This window comes from Podarcis raffonei, chromosome 11, assembly GCF_027172205.1.
Source record: "Podarcis raffonei isolate rPodRaf1 chromosome 11, rPodRaf1.pri, whole genome shotgun sequence".
In the NCBI taxonomy this organism is placed as follows: Eukaryota; Metazoa; Chordata; class Lepidosauria; order Squamata; family Lacertidae; genus Podarcis; species Podarcis raffonei.
This window is the reverse complement of record NC_070612.1, coordinates 8886740-8913300: the sequence shown is the minus strand read 5'-3', so window position 1 is coordinate 8913300 and position 26561 is coordinate 8886740. Positions and strand designations below refer to the sequence as shown.

Genomic DNA, 26561 nt, shown 5'->3' with positions numbered 1-26561 from the left:
GGTGGCACTGTGGGTTAAACCACAGAGCCTAGGGCTTGCTGATCAGAAGGTCAGCGGTTCGAATCCCCGTGACGGGGTGAGCTCCCGTTGTTCGGTCCCTGCTCCTGCCCACCTAGCAGTTCGAAAGCACGCCAGTGCAAGTAGATAAATAGGTACCGCTCTGGTGGGAAGGTAAACGGCATTTCCATGTGCTGCTCTGGTTCACCAGAAGCGGCTTTGTCATGCTGGCCACATGACCTGGAAGCTGTACGCCGGCTCCCTCGGCCAATAAAGTGAGATGAGTGCCACAACCCCAGAGTTGTCTGCGACTGGACGTAACAGTCGGGGTACCTTTACCTTTAATGTGAGCTGGACATTTGTAACAGGGATTTTGCAGCCCCTTACTGTGACCATGTAGGGACGCGGGTGGCGCTGTGGGTTAAACCACAGAGCCTAGGACATGCTGATCAGAAGGTTGGCGGTTCGAATCCACGCGACGGGGTGAGCTCCCGTTGTTCGGTCCTAGCTCCTGCCCACCTAGCAGTTCGAAAGCACGCCAGTGCAAGTAGATAAATAGGTACTGCTCCGGCAGGAAGGTAAACGGCATTTCGGTGCTCTGCTCTGGTTCGCCAGAAGCGGCTTAGTCATGCTGGCCATATGACCCGGAAGCTGTACGCCGGCTCCCTCGGCCAATGAAGTGAGATGAGCGCCGCAACCCCAGAGTCAGTCATGACTGGACCTAATGGCCAGGGGTCCCTTTACCTTACTGTGACCATAGAATGATAGAGCTGGAAGGGACCTCAAGGGTCATTCAGTTGAACCCCCTGCAATGCAGGAATCTCAAATGACAGATGGCCCTCCAACCTCTGCTTCAAAAATCTCCAAGGAAGGAGAGTCCATCACCTCCCAAGGGAGAAAAATATACTGAGGAGAGAGCTGTCAATGGCTGCTGACCATGAGGGGTTGTGCTTTACCTTCTCAGTTGGAAGCAGAATACCATTGCTTCTGAATACCATTTGCTGGAAACAGCAGAAGGAGAGAGTTGCTCTTGTGCTCGTGTTCTGATCGCTGGTTTCCACAGGCCACTGTGAGAACATCCGCTGGACAAAATGGACCACTGGCCTGATTCAGCAGGCTCTTCTTATGTATACACACACACAGGGCTACCACCCCTGCTCGCTGCACCTGCCTCCGCAACTCTCCTTCTCCCATACCTGGCCACCCCTCCTCCCTTTACGCCTCACCCAGTCCCTCACACCTCCCCTCACAACTCAACCGAATCTCCTTTACCACACAGCTTGTCCTCAAACCAGTTCCCCTCCCAGCAGTTCACCCCAACAGCGGTTTGCCAAAAAACTCCCCAACATATCCACAGTGGACAGGACACCATTTGTCCTTCTGTCTCGGTTCCTTTCTCCTCCCCGGCAGTTTGGCCTCTCCAAATTTGCACAGCCGCCCTTTAAACATGTTCACATTTCATTCAATGCCAGGATCGGAAACTCACTTCCCATCCATTCTGAGGAGAGGAGTTCTGCAAAGAGCTTCTATCTGTGATCCATTCTGGTGGTGGCTGAGGTAAAAGTCTTTTCCTCATTGCTGTAAGAGCCTCTTCTCTGTTTTTCCCATTGGCTCATGGTGGGGGCCAGTGCCAGATTTACATATAAGCTAAACAAGCTATAGCTTAGGGCCCCACTCTCTTGGGGGGCCCCCAAAAAATAAAGGAAACAAACCTGGATGTACATTTCCAAAATATAAGATTAAAAAAACACAAATAATATAAATCCTACATACAGCAATGAAGGGACCTATTAGGTCCATAAATGACCATATAGCATGTATTCAACACAAAAAAGCGACAATTTGTTGTTGATAAAGGACAGCTGGACATATAAAGGGCCCCATGACCTTCAGTAGCTTAAAAAGGTAAAGGTACCCCTGCTCGTACGGGCCAGTCTTGACAGACTCTGGGGTTGTGCGCCCATCTCACTTAAGTGGCCAGGGGCCAGCGCTGTCCGGAGACACTTCCGGGTCACGTGGCCAGCGTGACAAAGCTGCATCTGGCGAGCCAGCGCAGCACACGGAAACGCCGTTTACCTTCCCGCCAGTAAGCGGTCCCTATTTATCTACTTGCACCTGGGGGTGCTTTCGAACTGCTAGGTTGGCAGGCGCTGGGACCGAACAACGGGAGCACACACCGCCACGGGGATTCGAACTGCCGACCTTTCAATCGGCAAGCCCTAGGCGCTGAGGCTTTTACCCAGTAGCTTAGGGTCTCATCAAACCTAAATCCGACCCTGTTGGGGGCATACCAGCCCAACCTTGTGTGCCTGTCTCTTTTTCTGCTCTTTTGGATGTTGCAGTTATACCACAGCAGCCATTTTGCATTACGCCATATCCCGATGGCACCCATTTTGTGATATGCCGAAACCTCCCACAGCAGCCCTTTTGCAGTTGCCACCCCCAGAACTTTCTCAAAACTCCACTGACCCGAAAAGGTCGTTCGGTCCCTTGTTTGTTTGTTCCAGACTCTGCTAGAAACGCCGAGACCCAGTGCTTTAACAAACCCAGCTCCCACAACCCACCCAGTGCTCCCTTCCCACCCAATCACAATGCCATCGCGTATTCCGGGGAAGTAGTTAGCAATGCAATTCATTTTATTAGTTATAAATAAAGTACAAAAAAATCCACCAAAAGTGAATCTAAGCATTTACACAATTTCTAATGTCTCTTGGATTTCCACCCCCTCCCAAAATGCACTATTGCTTTAATATTAATAATAAATATTTTTTTTCTAGCTTTCTCCTATAAAATAGTCTATGTAGCAAAATGTTGCACAGCACAACAGAACAGCAGTAGGAGTAAAAAAAAAAAGTGGATGATCCATTCACTTTCTTCTGCCATTAAGGGAAAAAACTGTGTGATCGTGCTGCCCTGGTGGGTTTTTTTTTTTTTACAAAAACAAAGGTTCCCTTGTTGCCATAGCTGGTGCGTGTTAGGAAAATCCTGGAGAGGTCATCCATCAATAATCACAGTCAATCATAATATTCCCTTATTAACGCCTGCCCTTACCGTTCTACTCCAGTAAGGTTGCACGCATGTTGCATGTATGTACAGTGGTAACTCGGGTTAAGTACTTAATTCGTTCTGGAGGTCCGTACTTAACCTGAAACTGTTCTTAACCTGAAGGACCACTTTAGCTAATGGGGCCTCCTGCTGCCGCTGCGCCGCCGGAGCCCGATTTCTGTTCTCATCCTGAAGCAAAGTTATTAACCTGAAGCACTATTTCTAGGTTAGCGGAGTGTGTAACCTGAAGCGTATGTAACCTGAAGCATATGTAACCCGAGGTACCACTGTACAAATCAGTGCAAGGACCTGGAAGAGGGAGTGTGACCCCACTTAAGACATGAAGCAAATTTTGCTTCCACCCCATCCCATGACTGGGGATACCACTTTCAGCAGACAAGTTACATACCCACCAAGTGCCCCGGAAAAACCAGGACATTTCTTTTTTTCCCCATGAGGGCACCGCAGCCATTGGGGCACCATGCTCTCATGAGATTTTGGGCCAAGATCTCTCCCTCTTCCCTCCAAAAACTGTTTTGTGGGTCTGTGATCTCACACGGCACCCCAAAATGTGAATTTTTGGGGGCACCGTGGCTGAACAAGCACTTTTCCAGGTCCACGATCTTGTGTGGGTCCCTTGGAGCGTACGAGGTTGGAATACACATGGGAAACTGTTGCTGGTTATCTCTGAACATGCACGCAATGGCAATCATGAAGAGACCTTCTGGACTTACCATCACCAATGGTGATGCAGGTACTGTGTATTAAGCGATCGTCGTTGCTCCAAGGAATTTACCTGCTAAGATATCGGGGACTAGCACATCTCTCCAGCTGGGATGAAGCACCTCTCCAGATGATTCTTTCCTTAAGATGCACCAGCCTAGGGTTTGCTTGTAATGTTTGGGAGATTTGAGACTGGTTCGCACATGATCTGGGTGGGTGGGACTGGGATGCAGCTCAGACACACCCTTTCCAACCACATGGCGAACCTTTAGTGGGCAGCCTTTACATGAGTAAGCCTTGCTTGTGTGATATCCACACCCCTTTTATATAGCTGGAGGATCACACTGGCAAGGCCTGGTCAGGTAGCCAAAAAGGCAAGGCAAGCGTAGCTGAAACTAGAGCAGAGTTTCCACAAAGGACTTTGAGCATGGCGAGGGCTGGGTGGTGCAGAGCCCAGGGCTTGCTCTCTCTAGTGCCACAGTTCCCCATGGCCAAATGTACACCCAGCCACCGTCGTACGTGGATCAGCTCTCATGGGCATGCTTTGTTTCTGCATAAATCCCCAAGGGAAGGAAGATCCCTTTTTTGGCATGTCACCCAAAGCTTTCAGAAAAGGGAGACATTCCTTCTGTTTGGTTTTTGAGAGTGGCAATTTTCCCTCAACACACACACACACACACAAAAAGGCAGGAGCGAGTGGATCATCGCAATTTGATCATGAGTGCAAATAATATTCATATATATCTATATATTTATATATCTATATATGTTTTAAATGTGTGTATGTGTGTTTGTGTGTGCTAAAACACGGCCACTATATTGCAGATTTTCCACTATGTCACAGCATACAGAATCAAAGTTTTGCATTTTTTTTTTGTATGGAATGTCTCCAAGGTAACAGCACCACAAGTAATACAGTTTGTCATCACACACCCTGAATATATTTTTTTTGTTCTTGTTTTTGAAACGATAAATGTGCCCCACCCATTTTATCATTTATTTTTTAAAAATTATTATTCTTTGAAAGTACCGACGCATGCAAAGCATTCCATTCCCAGAAATTATGCCAAAAAAATATTATGAGGTAATAGAGGAGCAATTAAAAAAATTAGTATCCATTTCTAAATAAATAAATTATAATTAAAAATGCAAAAGAACAAACAACCCAACTATAAAAATAATTAAATAAGAACCCACAATATCTACAAGTTAGTCATAAATTATGATTGTTAAATATAAGGCATTTAAACTCACAAAACCCTGTAAACTATCGATGTGTTTTTTGTGTGTGTTTCTAGAGATTTCTTTTTGAAAGGTCATTCAATGTCCTCATTCGCACAAGACGTTTAACTGCAAAGCCACTGAACGTCATCTAATGCAGTTCTGGCGGTTCACATGCATTCGCTTGTACAAGTCGCCGTCCCTCACCCATTCACTCCAAATAATAATAATAATAATAATATTTTTTTAAAAAAAAACCAATGAGGGTTTGGTGCTTTGCTTCACCATTTTTTTTTAAACTGTGCTTATTACTCATTAGGCAAATAATGTAATATATATATATATATATGTACGTATGTATGTATATATATTAATACTTTCGCATAGGCTTTTAAGCACTTGGATTGGAAGCCCTTGCTTCCTCCACAAAGAATGGTTGCTTTTCAGACAGGGCTAAAAAAGAGCCCCTTTTCCTCCCCATTAAAAATATTTCCCAAGTAAGAGTTTGGCTATGTCAAGTTCTAAGCACTTTCTGCAAGACACAAAGGGTCAAACTAGGTGCGACATCAAATGCATCTAACTGCAGGTTTTGAAGAATGCAAATAGCATCAGTTGGGGGGGTGTTGGTGTTAATTACTGGGATTGCAGCTGGCAGAGGGCATTTAACCCTTAGGAAAACTTCTCCTCTGAAGGTGGCATTTGCTTTGAGGGAGGAAATCTCCCTCTCTTCATTGGCACCAAACGCCACACTAATTCTCATTCCATTCTTGCTGTGATCTCCATAAAGCCCCACGAGTTTTGTAGGCCCCAGAATGAGATGGGCTAGCAGGTCTCCATAGTTGTTCCATAAAAGGCAGAAGCAAGGGAGACCCCCAACTGGGCTGAATCACTGGGGTGGTGGGTGCCTTCTTCCTTAGAAGCAGTGCTCTGGACAGGAAATCCAAGGAGGACTCGGAATCAACACTTGCCACTTTCAAACCAATGGGTCCCACGAAGAAAACAGAACAAGCACAAAGATGGCGGCTCTCCTTCTCGGTAGACCTCTTCATAGACCTCTGTCCTGGGAGGTGGCAACCCAGCCAAATACTGATGCTGGAGCAGCTACGTTCTGGAACAAGCGTAACCAGGATCATTGCAGATAGCACAGCACAAATGAAGAACTAGGGTCCCCTGAGGTCAAGTCTTCTTCCTGTGCTTAGAAGTTTATAGGGAGGAGTGGGTGCCATTTCTGAGTGGAAGCACCCTGGACATAAAAATATGCCAACTCTTTTGGAAAGAATCTGGATGAAAGTTGTAAATAGATTCTGAAGCTCAAACCCAGCATTGTCAGTCATGGAAAAAGCTGTTGGTTGCCCATCTATGTAAGTCAAGAACCATCTCTGGAAGAAAACCATGTTGCAAGCTGCCCCTTTGTTGAAGTTCAGCCAACTTTTCTCTACATTTGCTTAGAACTTGACACAACCAAAACCCCTGCCCCATTACCGATATCCCATATCACTCTTGTTTTTGCTTGCTATTATTAATTACTATGATTATTAAATGCTATTAACAGTATAATCTGCTGCTGCTGGAAGTAGGCCCAAGCCATATTGTTGGGCAATGTTTTCTATTTGTTTGTTGTTTTTAGTCCCAAGGCACTCAACTCTTCTTGACTTTGGGCTTCAACCCTAAAGTTTAGCAAAGCAAATTGGAAGATGGCTACCGATTTCTAGCGCCACCTTCCGGCAAAAGTAAGCGACCCTTGGATTTTTTTCCTCGCAAAGAGGGTTTTTAATTGTTTTGAGAGAAAATGAATGGATGCCTGTTCTTCCCTCAGAAGACAAGAAAGATCGTCTGAAGTGAATCTTTCCAAACTTGGCCTCCTCTGGCTGCCACTGAGCAATCTCTTCCACTGTTCACACAAAACAAGACAGTGATATTTGAGGGATCATAGGGTTGTCTGCAATGTCACACCAGCAGGGTTCCTCTGTGCAACAAGAATTTCATTTCCTCGTCTCCCTGTGGGCCCCTGAAAATACTTCGGAGGGTCCCCCAATCCTCCAGAGCTGTTTTTGAGGGCACAAAGGGAGAGGAAGTTTTGTTATGTGCACAGAAGTTCCTGGAACTGGCAGAGTTGCATCACTGAACACAGCCCCTTCATTTAAGCAGACATGTCTGGTTAAGAAAACCATTCATAGAATCATAGAAGGGACCCAAAGTCTCATCTAGTTCAATGCCCTGCAATGCATTCTCACTCGCATCTTGGGATCAACTTTGTTTTCCAGAACGGACAATGCTGTTTTTGGTCAAAGTTTGGTGGTACGCTATGGGGTGCATGCAACTAAATTCTACTCAGAGAAGAAGACCTGTTAGAATAATATAACTATAGAGTCATCTGGTTCAACTCCCTGAAATGCAGGAATCTTTTAGCCCAATGTGGGGTTTGAACCCACAGCCCTGAGATTAAGATCCTTATGCTCTACCGACTAAGCTATTTAGCTTCCTACGTGAGTCATGTCGAGTAACATCAATGGGTCGACTCTGAGTAGGGTTAGCATTGGCTAAAACCCAATGCCATTTCTATTCAAAACAGATCCATTTACATTAATGGACGTGACTAACTCAGATCTACTCCTCTCAGCAGGAGTAGAACTTGGATTGGATGCAGGTGTCAATCACAGATAGCAGAACCAAATGAATGGGCTCTCTGGAACAGGGCCCAAGTCTGGCTTGCTCTGCTGGTTTTGTGCCTCAGTTCCTTCCCCTCTGGGTTCTGTTGAAGGAGCACTTCTGGGTCTTGCTAGGCAACTGCGATGAGCTTCTTCTCTAAATAGCATGGCCAGACAGAAGTAGCAAAGAGGGTGAAACTCAGCATTGGGCAGCCATGAGTTTGGGGACTCACATCAGCCAATCACTGTCTCTGAATCCACTGCAAGAGCTTTCCTCACTTGTTCCAATGGGGAAAGAAGCTAAGATAGAGAGAAAGTGTGCGCAAATATTACATCCCACCGCCTCACCCTTTCCAAGGAAAGGAAGAAGAACCCATGATGGAGAAGCGTTTCCATGCCCACATTTATACTTTTCATTCATCCTTAGTCCCTGCTTGGCATTTTGGGCTGAGGGCCCTTACTATTGTTGGAGGAATGCTAATAAAACTATCTATCTATCTATCATCTATCTATCTATCTATCTATATATATATATATATATATATATATATATTTAAAGAGAGAATGTGAAGTTTTTCTGGGAAATAGTAGTTCTACAAGACACCCTTTTAAAAAAAAACAAAAAACCCTGTCAGGAACAAATACCAGCAATAAGACCTGAGGGATTAAACATAATTTGGCAGTTACCTGCAAGCCATTCTTAGCCATTGGCTGAGCTGCTGTGAGGTCACAGAATAAGTCTATTCTAACTGCTCAAAAAAAGGCACCAGCACATAGGAGCTAAAGACAGAAGAGGCAATGTGTGGTTGTTACGAAGGGACGGGGGCAAAATGGCAAGAAGGTCTGAATTGAGAGCAAATGTTTCTGCAAACATTTGTGGGACCCCACTTGTATAGAAGTCCTTTTGGTAATAGAAAAATGTGCACAGGGGGAGCTTGTTATTTTTCCTTTGTTGCCTCAGAGTATTAAAAATGTATAAAGGCAAGTGGGATCACGCTTGTTTCTTTTGATTCTCCAGAGGATTGCCAGGCAAAAGACAGAGAGGGCGCGAGCCTCCGCTTAAATCACTGCCTCTTGTGACAAGGGGTTGAAATATTTATCACTGCAAAAATTGTACTCTTGAATTGAACTTTACGTTTTCAGGGGAGGATTAAATTATCATTGTTGTTTCTGGGTTGTCACCCAATAAAAGCAAAATTGGTTTAATCACCATGTGAGTTTTAGACGACTTAATCAATTCATTTATCATTGCAATCTGCAAAAAAAAAATTGTCTGCAAATAAAACCATGCCGCTTTTATCAAAAGTTTATGCTTTCCCCTCACTTGTCACAGTAGGCAGTAGAAGCAGCTTTGGGAAGGATGAACCTAATCTAAGGTGGTCCCTGCTACTCCCAATTTCTGTAGAAATGATTCAAATGAATAATTAAATAATTAAGTGGCAATCATCGTCGTCGGGTGCTCCATTAATGAAGCTGCAACTTTTAATCTGATCAAACACCTTTGACTGATTAATCTGACTGATTAATCGATTAAATGTTGCAGTCCAACCATCCTTTTCAGATTTAAAGGCTGCATGGACAAATGGCTCATTCACAGCCAAGTTTTTCCCAGGAACAGCTGCTCAGGATTCCAATCTCTTTGTTTCCACCCACTCACAGTTAGAAAGCATCTCAAGCTTTTTCTCTTTCTTTCTTTCTTTCTTTCTTTCTTTCTTTCTTTCTTTCTTGGGAGGTGGGGAGTTTCATTCATATATGCAGTATATATATATTTGTACTTTTGCAAACCGGTCCAGGAGGCTGTTTTCATCCTGAATGAATTGGGCATCTAGCAAGCCTTTTAAAATACTGATGCTTCTGGCCAAGCGGGAAGAAAAGATCACTCTACAGCTAGCTTTTTCTGTAAAGGTCAGCGGATGAGAAAAATGCAACGTAGTAAAAATAGCACACAAAAATGAGCTTATGAACCGGGCCGTCAGCCTCTCTCATTTCTGAACCCTCAAGTAAGCTGCCTGATTCAAAGGACCAGTTTTCATAATGTTGTTTTCGCATTATTATTATTTTTTAATCTATATTGAAATGTTTTTTTTAATGATATTCACTTGTTCTGTATGTTTTGTGCTATAGCCCATCCTGGGTTCAGGCCTAAATTGGAAGGACATAAAATACCTATGATGGTCCCCTCCATAGCTGTCAACGTTTTCCTTTTTTTAAGGGAAATTCCCTTATTCTGAATAGGATTCCTCGCAAGAAAAAGGAAAAGTTGACAGCTATGGTCCCCGCTCAAGGAGCCCACAGGAACCACTGTCATGAGTGCATGGGCTGAGGACTCTCCTACAAAGAATATTGAACAGGCATGCAAAAGTAATTTTACCAGTGGGGCATGGCCTTCTGTTTTAGACCAGTTTGAGACCAGTTTAAATATACAGGTCAAAAACCAAGCGAGTGTTTGCAGTATGTGGGCCTGCGGGGCGCCAACTTGGGGGCCCAGGACAGCCCCATCACGCATAACTGAGCACATGAAGATTGGACAGAACTGTGAATATTATCCGGACAGAACTGTGAATATTAAAGCAGCAGCAAGAGAGATGTTTGGATCCCTTTCAGAGCTCGAAGCATGGGTACCCCCAACAAAAATTAAAAAATTTGGCATTGTAATTTGGAATTCATGTGATTTGATTGGTTTGTTAATAAAAATTATATTAAAAAAATAACATAAAATAAAGTGTTGGCTCCTCTGCTGTGTGGTGAAAGTTTTGTAAAGGAAGCTGTCATTCCGCTGGTCAGCTGCTTGGTGAGAAAAAGAGATCAGGAAAGGCTGAATTCGTTCTGACCCTCATTCTTCTTCCTGAACAGCAGATTGCACACATCATTCCCCGTTCTGCTAAGGATGTGGAATGCTCCTTCAGTGGAGACTGCCCAACTTAGCTACATTACATATTATGCAGTTGACAGCCTGAAAACCAGTTTCAGAACAGAATAACTATATATGCACATGCAGACATACAGTATTTGCTTTGGCAATCACACATTTGCCTCCCAAGACCAGAGCATCATTCTAATGTTTTCCAGGAACCTGAAATGTTGTCCATGTTCAAAATATTCCATGTATCAAAAGGGCTTTCACCATGTAAATTTGGACTGAATTTCTCCCCTCCCCTTTACTTAATTTGTAGCACTTGAAAAATCAGTAATGCAGGGTTTGTCTTGAGTGCTAAAACCTCTCTAAACACACACACACACACACACACACACACACACACACACACACACGGTAGACAGCGCAAAGATCTGGAAGAAAAGTGGAAGATTTTGCTCAGTCAGCCCCTGCCATTCCTTCAGTCTCTGGGATCCTGAGAGAGCGAGGTGGGGGAATATTTCTGGAAGAGTTCTATGGGATTTGATGAGAAACTTCCCATGTAGCTTTTGTGCAAGAATTTAAGGTAGAACAGGCAAGATGTGGTCTTTAGGCCCCGTTCTCCATGCTTTGAAGAGCAGGGCTTGTGCTTATTGTGTTGCCAAGAGATGGCAGAATCTATTTCCTGTGGCCTTTCAGACTCACCCCGACCAGTTACCAAAGACAGTGTATTCTACTAGCAAAACTAGGAGCTTAAACCATCTATCCAACTCATGCACAAGACCAGATGAAGATCGCTTCCTCCTACCAGTCACAAGATATAGAGCCCAAGGAGCCCTCCAGGGTTAAAAGTCACCTTGTCACTGCTCCCCAAAAGCAAATTGCCTACTGACAATCAAATGGCTGCCATGTTGTTTTTAAAAGAGGCAGAAAATGGTTCCATTGCTCCAAAAGGGAGAGTGTCAAATTAATAATATGTATTTTTCTGAAGGAGAAGTAGGCTGAGCCTGAGGCTTGTGGAGAGATGTTCTAATCCTTCCTTGGGAGACCCATCGTTCAGATCCAGTAGACGGAAGCGAAATTCATCCTGGGCTTGTGCCCTAAGTATCATGTCCAGCACCAGCAGATAAGCAGGAAAGACAGTTTCCCGCTCTTTTCTCCCAACCCCCAAATTTCCTTCCAATTTCCACTTTCCCTCATTTTCTTTAATTTCCTACCTCACCGCAATCTTTTCCCGAGTCAAATGCTGCTAAGGGAAAAGAAATATATATATATTTCTTTTGTTTTTTTCCAGCGTAAACAGGATTCTTTTTCCTTCCTGTTTTCACCCAAGCAAGAAAAGAACTTTACTCTTGTGTCTTTGTGTCTCCCCATTCCCTCCCAACCCCCAATAATGTTTCAGCCAGGCACCAAAGTAAGGAACCTTATGGAAAAACGAAAAGATAACAAAAGCCCCCAATGCGATGTTTGGTGCAGATTAGGTTAATAGCAACAGACCCACCACAAGATGACAGGGCATCAAAAGACGACATTTCTTTAAGCGTACATGCTCTGGAAGCCATCCATAGAAATAGCTAAAGAACCCCTAATGTGTTTCTACTTATTCAAGAGGTATATTATATACAATCCTTTTGAGAAGCAGGATTGAGAGGCCATAACTAGGAACATTATGTACCATCCTTCCCACAACCAACTCTTCCCGCCGGCTTTCTAGCTGCGTATACCCATGCTTCGCAGTCAACAAGGTGGCCCGGATCTCCTCCTACCTCTAGATATTATAAACCACCAACTCTTCTTCTTCTTCTTCATCATCATCATCATCTTTTCTGTCTTCCTCATTTTCATCTTCCTCTTCTTCTTTTTAAAAATTAATTTAATTTAAATTTTTTAAAAATAATCTGCGAATGTGCTTGCAGGCTTTCCTCACACACACACACAAAATCAAATGGCTCAGAAAGGCAAAACGTTTGCTGCAAAGGGGCTGCGACGCCCCAGGAAGGACCAAGAAAAGGAAAGGAAAAGAGGACACATCCCCGGAGGTGGTTCTCCTCTCAGCTGTCAGACCCGAGCTGTGTTTCAATGTCCACTCGGCAGATAGGGCATTTCTTGCTGGTCGCGAGCCACTGGTCCACACACACTTGGTGAAACAGATGCATACAAGGTAAACGCCTGGAAAACAGAAGGTTTGTTATCTGGGCAAGAGGTCGAGACTGAGCCTGGCACTATCAGGCAGGACCTTTTTGCAACGGCTGGGGCCTCAGCACAATGGCTGAGGCCCACTGCTGATGCCTGCCCTAAGCTCCTCCTTAAAGGACGCTGGTGGCGCTGTGGGTTAAACCACTGAGCCTAGGACTTGCCGATCAGAAGGTTGGCAGTTCGAATCCCCGCGATGGGGTGAGCTCCCGTTGCTCAGTCCCTGCTCCTGCCAACCTAGCAGTTCGAAAGCACGTCAAAGTGCAAGTAGATAAATAGGTACCGCTCTGGCGGGAAGGTAAACGGCGTTGCCGTGTGCTGCTCTGGTTCGCCAGAAGTGGCTTAGTCATGCTGACCACATGACCCGGAAGCTGTACACCGGCTCCCTCGGCCAATAAAGCGAGATGAGCGCTGCAACCCCAGTCGGCCATGACTGGACCTAATGGTCAGGGGCCCCTTTACCTTTAAAGGACCCCTGGACGCTTAAGTCCAGTCAAAGGCGACTATGGGGTTGTGGTGCTCATCTCTCTTTCGGGCTGAGGGAGCCGGCGTTTGTCCACAGACAGCTTTCCGGGTCATGTGGCCAACAGGACTAAACCGCTTCTGGTGCAATGGAACACCGTGACGGAAACCAGAGCAGCTCACGGAAACGCTGTTTAGCTTCCCGCCGCAGTGGTACCTATTTATCTACTTGCACTGGCATGCTTTCGAACTGCTAGGTTGGCAGGAGCTGGGACAGAGCAACTGGAGCTCACCCCATCACAGGGATTCGAACCGCCGACCTTCTGATCAGCAAGCCCAAGAGGCTCAGTGGTTTAGACCACAGCGCCACCCACGTTCCCCTCCTTGAAACTGGTGCTCTAGTCAAGGACTACCGTTTGATTTCCCCACAATGCATAGGCGTGATGTGTCCAGGGGAATTGTGGAAAATGAAAATGGCAGCTCTCCAGCACTTGTTCCTGTCGCCTGGTAAGGTAGCCAGGTGCCCACTGATGCAAGACAAATCCCATTCCTTTAAACCTGGAACCCGCCCTGCTCAAAATGGATACAGAATTGGAGGCAGGTGGTTCTTAGAGGTATAATTATTATTATTAATTATTATTATTATTATTATTTATACCCCGCCCATCTGGCTGGGTTTCCCCAGCCACTCTGGGCGGCTTCCAACAGAACACTAAAATACAATAACCTATTAAACATTAAAAGCTTCCCTAAACAGGGCTGCCTTCAGATGAGAGAGAAGCCCTGGGGTGCTGTAAGACCTTAGACAACCCCATCAGCAGTTACAAACCTCTGGCTGTTTAGTTCATGAGGACCAACGTCTTAATTTGCTCAGAGCCAATATATATCTGTGTGGTGGAGGGGGAGTTTGCGATAGAAACCCAGACCAGCAAGCAAAGAATGAAAGTGAAGAAACTCTGAGGTGGGGTGAGGTGGATGGAGAAGGAACATAAGAAAGATTTCACTCAGAATCCCTTTGGAGAATAGTTATACCTCACATCCTCTCCATCTTCCAGCATCGAGAGACAGATTGTGCATTTCTCATCGGTGTCCGACTCCTCCCCATCTTCCTTTACTGCTTTGATTTCCTGCGGTCTCCTCTGTCAAGAAGGTCAAGGAAAGATCACAGCATTACACAAGATGGCCGCCTAAAGGCCTTCAGGAGCGGGTAGGGATTTAGATGACAAAGAGCTTAACCCAGGTCACTCGAGGCTAAAAGGTAATCTAGTACACTGTTTGATTTTATGCCTAGGTGGGTATACTCCCCCGGCATATCAGGAGGGCAGCAACCATTCGGGGGTACTAGGTTTAAGCGAATAGCCATTTGGTAAAGAAGTACTCCAGCCTCGTTTACTTTAGAGTCTTTTGAGGCTCTCCCTAAGGCATGTCTCAAATCATAATTGTCAAGGCATGGAGCAGTCCACCATTTAGCTTTAGTTAAATCGACCCAATTTGCTGCTATACGTGCATTAAAGTCACCACCAATTAAGGATTGGCTATTGGAATATTTGACTCGGCATGATACTAAATGATCTTCAAATATTTCCCATCTATCATGCAGTTCAAGGGACGAACCCCCTGGCGGGAGGTAGACATTGGAGATTTGCAGTGATACTTCCCCCCCCCCACATCAACCCGGATAAAGCATAAGGGGGAGCAGTCAAAACTAATGAAAATTTGAAATGCAGCTTCAGTGAGATACCAATTACTAGACCACCTTTCGGCCGTCCTCCTTTCTGGGAGGGGCAAGCTGGAAGGGATAGTAGGTCGAATCCGTTTATGACAATTTCACCCTCCTCCCAAGTTTCTTGCAATAGAATGATATGAAACGAGTTGATATACGACTGGAATTCTGGGTCACATTTTTTCCTACACCAGCCAGCGATGTTCCAACAGAGGATCGATATTGGTGGTTTTCTGGGTTGTCCGGCTAACCGTCATTTAAATTCTTGTGGGGGGCTCTTATGCGTCAAGGACGCTCCCTTAAAAAAGTCCGTTATTTTCCTTTGCTGAAAGTTGTCGTCCTGGTGTGGTGAGTCTTTTGCTCTGGTGCGCGCCGGTTGTGGTGAGTCTTTTGCTCTAGTGCGAGCCGGTTGTGGCACGATCAAATCGCGAGGGCCAGAATTTTGGGGGGGCAGAAGAGAGTTAGCATCCTGGTGAGTAGAGATAATATTTGGCATTTTTAGCTGTCGGGCCCAACTAGGCTCTGAAGAGGCTCCTGCCAAGTCCACTGGAGCCGTCCTCTTTGGGGATCTAACCGATACACTTGTGATCATTTGATTTATATGTCCTGCTGGGTCTTCACTCCACTCTGTGGTGACTCTCGACACCGTAGTGTCTTCCTCACGTAATTGTTGGATTTTTGGTGGAGAAGCCTGACTTGGAGTGGCCACTACCATCTCAGGTCGTGGATGGTCTTCGATGTATGTTGATTCCAAGTCCGGCATGGAGGGGTGAAGGGGCAACGATTTATCCAGGGGGGTGTTATCCTGAGTTCCATTCTTTGATCGGTTAATCACGGAGGGAACAGATAAGTCTATTAGAAGCAGGGATGAGTTACCAGCGTGAAGGGGAGGAGAAGAGTCTGCCTCCAGCAGTGAGACCTTCCCATCCAATGCAGAAGGCACCTTATATGCTGGGAATTGGGGAATTTTTGTTTCCACCTCCATGGGGCATGGCACCGCTAAATTAGAGTGGGTATTATTTGTAGGAACTCCATTGCAGGCGATACTTAGGAGCTGAAGTTTAACTTAACCCAGGCCTCCCCAACCTGTGGCCCTCCAGATGTTTTGGCCTACAACTCCCATGATCCCTAGCTAACAGGACCAGTGGTCAGGGATGGTGGGAATTGTAGTCCAAAACATCTGGAGGACCAAAGATTGGGGATGCATGGCTTAACCAATGCCCTCACTGGGCACATTCAGTTTAGGGAAACCTGCCCTGTTGAAAACTCTATGGTTGCTGAATCTAGTTAGCACTCCGCCTGTCCCTGTGGGAAAGAGAGCTTGATGGATGTGTGTGTCGCAACCTGTCACCTGGAGCAAAGAGTTTTAAGGTCATACACAGGTAACATGTCAAAGACATCACCGGTTCTCTCGGAAGCTGAGGCCTCCATTAAGACCCATTGCTCATAACAAAATACCAGTCAGTGCAGGAGTTTATGGGAATACTTAAAATAAATTATTGCCATTACTACTACTACTGCTACTACTACTATTATTATTCCTTTCCAAGCAGCCCAGATTTGTACATATGAACACGCAGAACAAATAGATGATACAGATAAAGTAGGCAGAAAAATACATTTTAGTCTCTTTCCTTCAGAATATTAGAATTCAGCGTCATCCAGCGTGAAACCGTTTGGCAGCACTTGTTTTTACACCCTTTCCACAAGATGTGGTAGCCACTGAGTTAAGGCAAATTCATAGAGGGCAAAGATTGTGTTGCATCCACACCTGTTCATTCATTCTTAATATGAAAAGTTAAAGACTTGTTGATTGTCTTTTTAAAAAATAATAATCAATTTTTGAAGATGCCCTGTATGAAAAAACAACAACCTGGTTGTTATCTGCCTATGATTTGTCAAGCTTAATCCAGTGATGGTAAGGTGGCTGTTATGCCTGCAAATTTCATCTACTTTTGCAATTTAAAAAGTTGTAGCCAGCATCAGCCTTGCCTCCAAGAATTTGTTGTTGTTTAGTCGTTTAGTCGTGTCCGACTCTTCGTGACCCCATGGATCAGAGCACACCAGGCACCTCTGTCCTCCACTACTTCCCGCAGTTTGGTCAAAGCCTCCAAGAATGGTCAGTGCCTAAGTGTCAATTCTGGTAGGATGAGATGTTCTCCCAACTCTTACCTTCTTGTATTTGTGTGGGAAAGTGAACCGTTCAATGGTGTTCTGGACGGCCCCCCTGTTCACACTGCCCAGCCTGTCTTCCAGTTGCAAAAGCTCCTAAAAAGAGGAAGGAAAGAGAATGGAATGAGCAGGAGACCTTTCAAATAGCCACCTGTTAGCCATCTGAGACGGCAGACCAAGAGTCTTCATCTCTCCACCTTTCCCCTGTCCCTTACTGGTCCAAAGAAGGTTTTCTTTTAATCGGGTTTATTTTTAAAGTCACAGGAAATAAAATGACTTTCAAAAGGGGAATATACAGGAAGTTTGACTGATATGAAGTTAAACAATTGGCCTTATCTCACTCAATATTTTTTGCATCAGGTGTGTGTGTGTGTGTGTGTGTGTGTGTGTGTGTGTGTGTGTAATACTGACTGCTCTTCTAGATCCCTTGCTGTGACACTGTAATGCCAAGAAGGTTTTATTGCCCCAAAGCCCCTCCAAATCTTTCTCTCTCCCCTGTCCCTCCCTCCCTCCCCTTCTCTCTCTCTCTCTCTATACATCCGAAGGCAGCCCTGTTTAGGGAAGCTTTTAATGTTTAATAGACTATTGTATTTTAATATTCTGTTGGAAGCCGCCCAGAATGGCTGGGGAAATCCAGTCAGATGGGTGGGGTATAAATAATAAATTATTATTAATATTATATTATTATTATTCTTGACTGACCCTGTGATACTGTGAGGGAGGGGCTCTCCAAACTCCCCCTCAAATTGCCCATTTAATTTTTAAAGCTTTTCAAAAACCAAACTTAATAACCAGTTACTAATACTTTCCAAAATAGTGTAGAATAGCTGGCTGCAAAGCCTTCGGAAAGGCAGCTGTTAAGAGTGGCAGTTCTCCCTATGCCCACTTCTGTACTTTGATCATGCCCACTTTGGCATTCGACCCCCCAAAAATCCAAACCAGGAGAGATAACTCAAGAACAAACCTGAGCTTCTGCCTGTGGCTTGTTTTGAGCAAGCAAATCACAAGTGCTGATTTGCACCTAACTCTGACTTGTGTCTTCCCAGCATGACACAGGAAAGAGGGGGACGGATGTGATTCAGCAGTGCACATCAGCATACGAATCATTTGCAATAAGCCGTCATTTATTGGCAGGGCCTGCTCAAAACATTTTGCTGCCTGAGGCAAAGGAAAAAATGGCGCCCAAGCCTGAAAGCACATACAGAAGCTAATTGGACTGGGAGTTGAATTTTACTCCAATGCGGGTGAAAGGACACGTTTTCCGCTTTACTTGAGGGCAGCGGGCTAATATAGAGGGTACAGGGCAGCCATGGGGGACTCACAGCTCTGGCCATTCCCCACACCCCAGCGTCTGTCACCTGAGGCAGCTGCCTCACTCTGCTTCATCATAGGGCCGGCCCAGTTTATGGCTTACTGTTACATGAGAGTAAAGCCATAGTGGCTGAATGAATAAATGGATACAGAACCTGCAGGGGGAAAGGTCCAGAAGCTCATTCAAGCTGGGAGCACTTACTTCGTAACTTTCCCTCACAGCGGACGTGTGTCTGTTTGGATTCAGTCCCTGAAGAGCAAGTAGCTGAAGCTGAGGATATGGGTAGTTTCTAATTTCATGAACAACCTGTGAGGCATTGTGCAAAATAAGTAAGTAAGTAAGTAAGTAAGTAAGTAAGTAAGAGTTTGTTAGTAGTAGTAGTATTCAAAATAAGACTTAATAGCCTTTGAAAAGGGTTAATTCAAAGGAAGATTATCTGCTAGATTGGATCACCCAACATTATTTCAGATTGTTGTTGTTGTTGTTTAGTCGTTTAGTCGTGTCCGACTCTTCGTGACCCCATGGACCAGAGCACGCCAGGCACTCCTGTCTTCCACTGCCTCCCACAGTTGGTCAAACTCATGTTGGTAGCTTTGAGAACACTGTCCCACCATCTCGTCCTCTGTCATCCCCTTCTCCTTGTGCCCTCAATCTTTCCCAACATCAGGGTCTTTTCCAGGGAGTCTTCTCTTCTCATGAGGTGGCCAAAGTATTGGAGCCTCAGCTTCAGGATCTGTCCTTCCAGTGAGCACTCAGGGCTGATTTCCTTAAGAATGGATAGGTTTGATCTTCTTGCAGTCCATGGGACTCTCAAGAGTCTCCTCCAGCACCATAATTCAAAAGCATCAATTCTTTGGCGATCAGCCTTCTTTATGGTCCAGCTCTCACTTCCATACATCACTACTGGGAAAACCATAGCTTTTACTATACGGACCTTTGTTGGCAAGGTGATGTCTCTACTTTTTAAGATGCTGTCTAGGTTGGTCATTTCAGATTATTAGGGTACAATTCTGCAGTCAGCGATGCAAGTTGTTCTTCGAGCACTTGTGTAAAAGAACCCAACCAGCTGTAGCAATTATTTCTGTTAAAGCTGTCGGATTATCCATTCAGAAAGAATTGCCTCCCACAGTGCCGGCTCCTAACTAGCAATCAGCTGACAGGAATGATAGACGCCTGTATTTTGACTGCCTTCCCCCAGACAGTGACTCAGGCCCGGTCTACACAGACAGCAGATTGTGTCGTAAAACCATCCCTGGACTGTACCACTCCAAATGGCAGATGGATTAAATGTTCCTGTCACCTCCGCATAGAAAACTAACATGTCAGGAAGAAGGGTTCTGGCATAGACTTTTTCCTGATATGCTGGTTTTTAAGGCACGGAACATTTTCCTCATGGGAATGCGTCAGTAGTACTGTGGAAACTATGTTTCCCAATGCTACTGTAGCTTAGTTCCCAAGCATTGGTGCATGCCCAGTGCCAGAGATGGGAAGAGGGGACAGGACACCCCCACAAGGGAGGCAGGGTAGGAGAGAGACGTTGACTACCATATTTTTCGTTCTATAAGACGTACTTTTCCCCTCCTAAAAAGTAAGGGGAAATGTGTGTGCATCTTATGAAGCGAATGCAGGCTGTGCAGCTTTCGCTGAAGCCAGGAGAGCAAGAGGGATCAGTGCGCACCAATCCCTCTTGCTCTCCTGGCTTCGCTTCACTGGAGAGGCGCTGCGCAGCTTTCCCTCTCTGCGCAGCACCCCTTCAGCGAAGCGGGAGGAGAAATGGAAGGGGCTCCGTTTCTCCTGCCGCTTCGCTGAAGGGGCGCTGCACAGAGAGGGAAAGCTGAGGAGTGCTCCTTCAGTGAAGCGGGAGGAGAAACAGAGCCCCTTCCGTTTCTCCTCCCGCTTTGCTGGAGAGGCGCTAAGCAGAGAGGGAGAGAATTTTTTTCCCTTGTTCTCCTCCTCTAAAACTAGGTGCGTCTTATGGTCAAGTGCGTCTTATAGAGCGCAAAATACAGTGCTTCTCCAGCACAGATTAAAATCTGAGCCAGAGAAGAACTCAGAGGTGAGCGTTGTGAGCAGCCCAATCTTGCATGCCAGGCTGCTCACAGAGGTAGTATCTCCTGCCATCCCAACACTCTTACCAAAGCAGCAAAAAGAGAAGATTGGGTGAGAGGAAAGTGGGGGTTTGGGCAGGAGAGAGGCAGAAATCTGAGCTGGGTAAGAACATTCAGATGCTAGCCCTATGAGCTGCCGAGTTTTGTATTTCGAAGCTGGGAAGCATCATTCATTCAAGCAGTCCAAGAACAGATTAAGAACTCATTAAGCGCCCTTACGCAGAGTCAGACCACTGGCCCTTATAGGCTGGTATCGCCTAAGCTGACTGGCGATGGCTCTCAAGGATCAAATGAGCCATGATGTGATGGCCTGGGATTTGGACTCGGAGGCTGAACCTGAGGAATCCCAGCCTGCACAGGAGTCCCCGCCTCCAGAACCAGCTGAGCCGGGGCTGGGGCCTGAGCCTGAAGGGTCCTCACCTGTGCTGGACCCTCAGGTGCAGGCATCAGCTGAGTCTGCTCTGGCTCCTGAGGGGATAGAGGACCCATTGTCTGCAAGTGCTCCACTCTCAGCCCCGTCAGGGGAAAAGGAGGTTGCCTCTGGGTCCGGTAACCCTCCAGCCTCTCCTGAGCTGCAGAGGCTCAGGGCAGAGAGGCGGAGGGAACTAAGTTCCTGCAGGAGGAGTGCTCGCTTCCAGGCCAGGAGAGGCGAGTCACCTGTGAACCGGGGCCGCCCTATGCCTCGGGGCAGATAAAAGCCAGCCAGCCCAGTCCCAGGTTGCGGGAACTACATTGTTGGTAGCCTGTTCCTGCCTGAACCCTGTCCTGCTCTTCTGCCAGAGTTCCTGACCTCATCCGACTCCCTGCCTTGGACCCCGCTTCAGCTTTGACGGACAGCCTCCATACCGCACCCTCGACCTTGGACTAGACTCGGACCTCACCGCACGGTTAACCCTCAGGACCAGCACACTTGAGCTGGAAATGCTAGGGATAGTATTTGGGGCTTTCTGCACGCAGAGAATGTGCTCCATCACCAGGTTCTGGTTACCATGCTGTTAATCTACGCCAGGCTTCAAGCTGGCCCCCAGCAACTCCCGCTTCGCTTACCATCTGCGTTGAGGACGTGTTCCGGGGGAAATGCTGCATTCGTTGTGTCGCTAAGTAATGCTGATAATGTTGTGGAACTGGCCTGACCTGGAACTGGTTGTGAGTTAGGCCAGCATCGACGCTGAGATCCCTGGAAGGGTGCAGAAATACGAATCGCTTTCAGGAGTTGTGCAACCTTTTTTATAAAAAGTCTCCGATTCCGCCACCCCCTTCCCAACACACATACACTTTGAGTTCAAACCCAATGGCTAATGCTGTTTTTATATCTTTCACCGGATAGAAGGAACATGAGCCCGGAGGCATGGTGACTCATCCAAATAGTTCAGAGTTTGGTTGGTATATACATTAACCCTGTGGAGTTTCGAAGCACCGGTGGTCAAGAGAAGGAGAAAACAGCACAGCCAATTAAATGTAAAAAGTAGGGTGTGATTGTTACCGTATTTTTCGCTCCATAAGACGCACCTTTTCCCTCCTAAAAAGTAAGGGAAAATGTCTGTGCGTCTTATGGAGCGAATGTGTGGTTGATCGCTGGCTCCCTTTCTGGCCCCGCCCCTTTGCCCAGGCCTCCATTGTTGAATGTTCTGCAGACGGAGGCTGTTTGTTTCCCCAGCGACATGTGACTGGCTGATTAGATTATCTGTGTGGAAATGGTAGAAATGGCTCCCTTTCCTTTCCTAAAGAAGCTGCAGAACTGTGAGCTGATCCCCCCAAAATGGAGCTTTCCCCCTTTCCTCCTCTAAAAACTAGGTGCACTCTTATGGTTAGGTGCACTCTTATGGAGTGGAAAATACGTAAATTAAAACAGGATGTTGATATTCTGCACTGAACATCAAACTTCTCTGCTTGTTGGCCTTTTCCACAGAATCCGCATATGGTCCTATATGTGGAAAGGACTCTGAGATCCTGTGCAAAACAAGCTCAAATTAGTGTAAAAGGTGTGCCAATAATCTTTCCCTCCTCTCTCTCCTCTCCCTCCCAGCGCTGTCTGATGCCCATTGGGACTGGTAGGGCAGAAAAGAAAAAAGAAAGAAAAAAAGAAGCTGAGAGAGAACTATATGAAAATGATGTATAGATGGTATCTATCACCGGTTAAACTGGCAAAAATGTATAAAAATGGAAAGAAAGAGTGTTGGAGATGTGAAACAGAAGTTACGTTCTATCGTATGTGGTGGGATTGTAAAAAGGTAAAAGCCTATTGGGAAATGATATATAATGAATTGAAGAAAATGTTGAAAATAACGTCTGCAAAAAAACCAGAAGCCTTCTTACTAGGTATTTTAAGCCAAGATATACCGAAAGAAAAGAGGACTTTATTTATGTATGCCAATGTATGCCCTGGCCCTAGTTGAGACCAATCTAACCACCTTGCGACTTGGGACCTCCAAAATGTTGTCATTTGTGGACCTTAAGGTCCTCCGTGGGGCATACCAGGAGAGGCGGTCCCGTAGGTACGAGGGTCCTAGGCCACATAGGGCTTTAAAGGTCAAAACCAGCACCTTAAACCTGACCCTGTACTCCACCGGGAGCCAGTGCAGTTGGTAAAGCACTGGATCTTAGAAGGTTGCATGATCGTAGAAGGGGGTGTGACTGTGAGGGGGTGTTGTTGTGTGACTCTCATTAAGGGATCCTGCACTTCTGAATTTGCCACTAAACTACTGTCTGCATGACACCCTTCAAATGTTTGAACATTGCCATCATGTTTCCTGTTAGTCTTCCATTCTCCATGTTATACACTTGCCTGGCTCCTTCAACCATTCCTCATGGGAACTGGTATCACAAGATTTCTATTTCACCCCTGTTGTTGCAAGCAAGGAATGACTTACCAGTCTGTTCCTTCCGCTAAATATCGGGGCTGGGGGCCCATGGGTTGAGGAGTCTGCAGTTGATGGCCAAATTCGAAGCTTGGATGTAACCGATGAGGTTGGACAGAGATACGCTCCTGAGTCCGCCTGCAGGGTTGAGGAAGAAAGGTGAACGAAAGAGGCTCGTGTTTGACACCCACCCTCAAGGTTCTGGATCCTGCATCCAAAGCAACACTGATAACCCTGTTCAGACAACTGATTCAGGGTCCGTGAATGCACGGGGTTGGGGGATTAGGGTCATAGGAAGCAGCTAGGTCAAAACATGGAATTTGCTCCCATGGGAGGCAATTATGGCCATGGCAAATACATGGAAAAGGCTATTGATGGCTACTAGCAATGATGGCTATGCTCTTCATCTAGACTGTGTGCTTCTGCATATCAGTTGCCAGAAGCTGCAGGAGGGGAAATGTTTGGGTCCTGTTTTCAGGCTTCCCACAGGCATCTGATTGGCCACTGTGAGAACAAGATGCTGGACTAGTTGAGCCATTGGGCTGATCCAGCAGGCTATTCTTACGTTCTTGCCTCCCTTGTCCAGTATGGTGGTACCTCTGGTTGCGAACGGGATCCGTTCCGGAGGCCCATTCACAACCTGAAAAGAATGCACCCCGTGTCTGCGCATGCGCAGGTTGCTTTTCGCTGCTTCTGCGCATGCGCGAGCGGCAAAACCCAGAAGTAACCCTTTCTAGTACTTCCAGGTTGCTGTGGGATGCAACCTGAAAATGCGCAACCTGAAGCAAACGAAACATGAGGCATGACTGTATTGTCTAGCCCTCTAGCCTTCCTCAACTGGGTGCTCTTGGACTACAATTTGACCAGGCTGGTCAGGGTGATGGGAGATGGGTTTCAATAACAACTAGAGCACAGTTGGTGAAGGTTGGTCTGTTCTGACTGGCAATGACTCTCCGGGGGTGGGGGGCGGCAGGGGAGAGAGAGATATGCTTCTGGATTTAAAATAAATAAATAACTGGAGATGCCCAGAATTGAACATGTGATCTTCTGCATGATAAGCATACACTGCTATTGAGCTATTGCCTTTCCCCATCGTTCGTGAGCTACACACATTCAGCCTGTGAAAACAAACCCAATGGTGTGAACACTGGCTCTGACCATGCGCTCAGGAACCCTGTGAAATGGAGGGCTGTCAAGCATGCACAAGCCTATATTCAAAGCACAGTGGGATGCTATACAATTAACTGAGCTTGCAGTGAGTTTCTGAATAAACAGCAGAAGGCAAAATGCATGGCTGGTCCATGTCTTCTGATGTTCTGAGTATACTGAATGCAAACAGGGCTGTGCCTGCAGATTTAGTCACACTTCCTCGCCCACCTCACCAACTCACACATGCACACGTGCATGCACACGCATCTTCACTCACCCTGGATCAGTTGCCTGCACAGAGCTTAATGGTGACCTGCAGACAAAGCATTCGAGTCAATAGAGTGTATTCACAGATTGGACAAAGTGTTAATGACTGCTTTTCCCAAGCTAGTGTCTTCCCAACGTTCTGGACTACAGCATCTGGCAACCCTGACCATTGTGCCATGCTGGCTGGGGATGCTGGAGTTGTAGTCTGACAACATCTGAAGGTTGGGGAGGCTGCAATACATATGAATTGCTTACACAGAAGGTCCAGGTAAGCGAGTGAGACAGTGGTTTCAAGGTTGGCCAAGCAGATGCCTCCTCAAAGCTCATGAAAGCGGGGACACTCTAGAGCCGTGGTTCCCAATGTGAGGCACATACCCCACAGGGGGGGAATTTGATTTTTAAGGGGGGCAATTTGGAAGCTTGTTTAGACCAAATTAATGGCCTTTTAGGCTTCCTCTATGCGAGTGAAGGGACACGGGTGGCGCTATGAGTTAAACCATAGAGCCTAGGACTTGCCAGTCAGAAGGTCGGTGGTTCAAATCCCCGCAACGGGGTGAGCTCCCGTTGCTCAGTCCCAGCTCCTGCCAACCTAGCAGTTCGAAAGCATGCCAATGCAAGTAGATAAATAGGTACCGCTCTGGTGGGAAGGTAAACGGCGTTTCCGTGCGCTGCTCTGGTTCACCAGAAGTGGCTTAGTCATGCTGGCCACATGACCCAGAAGCTGTCTGTGGACAAACGCCAGCTCCCTTGGCCTATAGAGCGAGATGAGCGCCGCAACCCCAGAGTCAGTCATGGCTGGACCTAATGGTCAGGGGTCCCTTTACCTTCACCTTTTAGGTGGGGCATGGCCAAAAAAAGATTGGGAACCACTGCTCTTGAGACAGACACCCTGTGGTTTGACCCCATTTTATGTATACTGTTGCTGTGCATAGAGTTTCGAGATTTTTGGCCAGGGATGAGGAGCCTATGGCCCTCCAGATGTTGTTGGAGAACATCTCCCATCTTTCCTGACTGTTGTCCATACTGACTGTGGCTGATGAGAGTCCATCAGTATCTGGAGGTCCTCTCAGACCTGCTATATACCAGAATTAAGTAGTAGAGTGTTTTTTTCCTAGATGGTACCACTTCAGCCCGCAGAAGCAGGGAAAGGGCAGGGTGCTGCATGCTTATGTTTATTTATTTTATTTATTTATAGAAATATTTATATATCACTGTATCGTAAATATATACCGTATTTTTCGCTCTATAACACGCACCCGACCATAACACGCACGTAGTTTTTAGAGGAGGAAAATCCGTAGGCATGCCACCCGTAGGCATTCCCGCCATAACACGCATAGACATTTCCCCTTACTTTTTAGGAGGAAAAAAGTGAGTGTTATGGTGCAAAAAATACGGTATATATTGCAGGGATTTGCAACAACATAAAAATATAAAACCAAACAATAAAATCATGAAACGTTAAAAGCAACTCAAAAGCAAAAATAAATTAAAAACAAATTTCAATTGACCATTTGGGGGGTGCTGCCCTATGTGGGTGGGGAGTGAGAATGACACACAAATTGAGTGTCAGCCGTAAAACTAGAAATTCTTTGTTATTATGGTAGGCAGCCATTGATAAGCCCATCCTCCACTGGTGTAACTTACAGCCTTTGAAATCCACCCACCTTTGATAAAGGTTTTTGAGGGAAACAAAGGATGCATCAGCAGTGGGTTTCCTGCCTTGGCAGGTGATTGGACTAAAATACCTGGTAGTGTTCTTCAACCTTAGGTCCCCAGATTTTGTGGCACCACAACCCCAGGCAGCTTAGTTAATGGTACAGATTGAT

General features: G+C 46.1%; 1 protein-coding gene across 2 annotated transcripts in view; it reads right to left on the bottom strand.

Moving 5' to 3' along the window:
- Positions 1–11376: 11376 nt before the first annotated feature.
- ARK2C (arkadia (RNF111) C-terminal like ring finger ubiquitin ligase 2C) overlaps positions 11377–26561 on the bottom strand; it is an 85783-nt gene continuing 70598 nt past the window's right edge. Inside the window, exons 3-9 of one of the 2 annotated variants that reach the window (XM_053407597.1) lie at positions 24743–24778; positions 23329–23454; positions 21506–21635; positions 18552–18656; positions 17039–17134; positions 14176–14282; positions 11377–12657 (exon numbers count right to left, since the gene is read on the bottom strand). In XM_053407597.1, coding sequence (XP_053263572.1) covers positions 12540–12657; positions 14176–14282; positions 17039–17134; positions 18552–18656; positions 21506–21635; positions 23329–23454; positions 24743–24778 — 718 coding nt within the window. In that variant the 3' untranslated portion in view covers positions 11377–12539. The remainder of the gene's footprint in view (positions 12658–14175; positions 14283–17038; positions 17135–18551; positions 18657–21505; positions 21636–23328; positions 23455–24742; positions 24779–26561) is intronic. The other variant, XM_053407598.1, reaches the window with a different exon arrangement.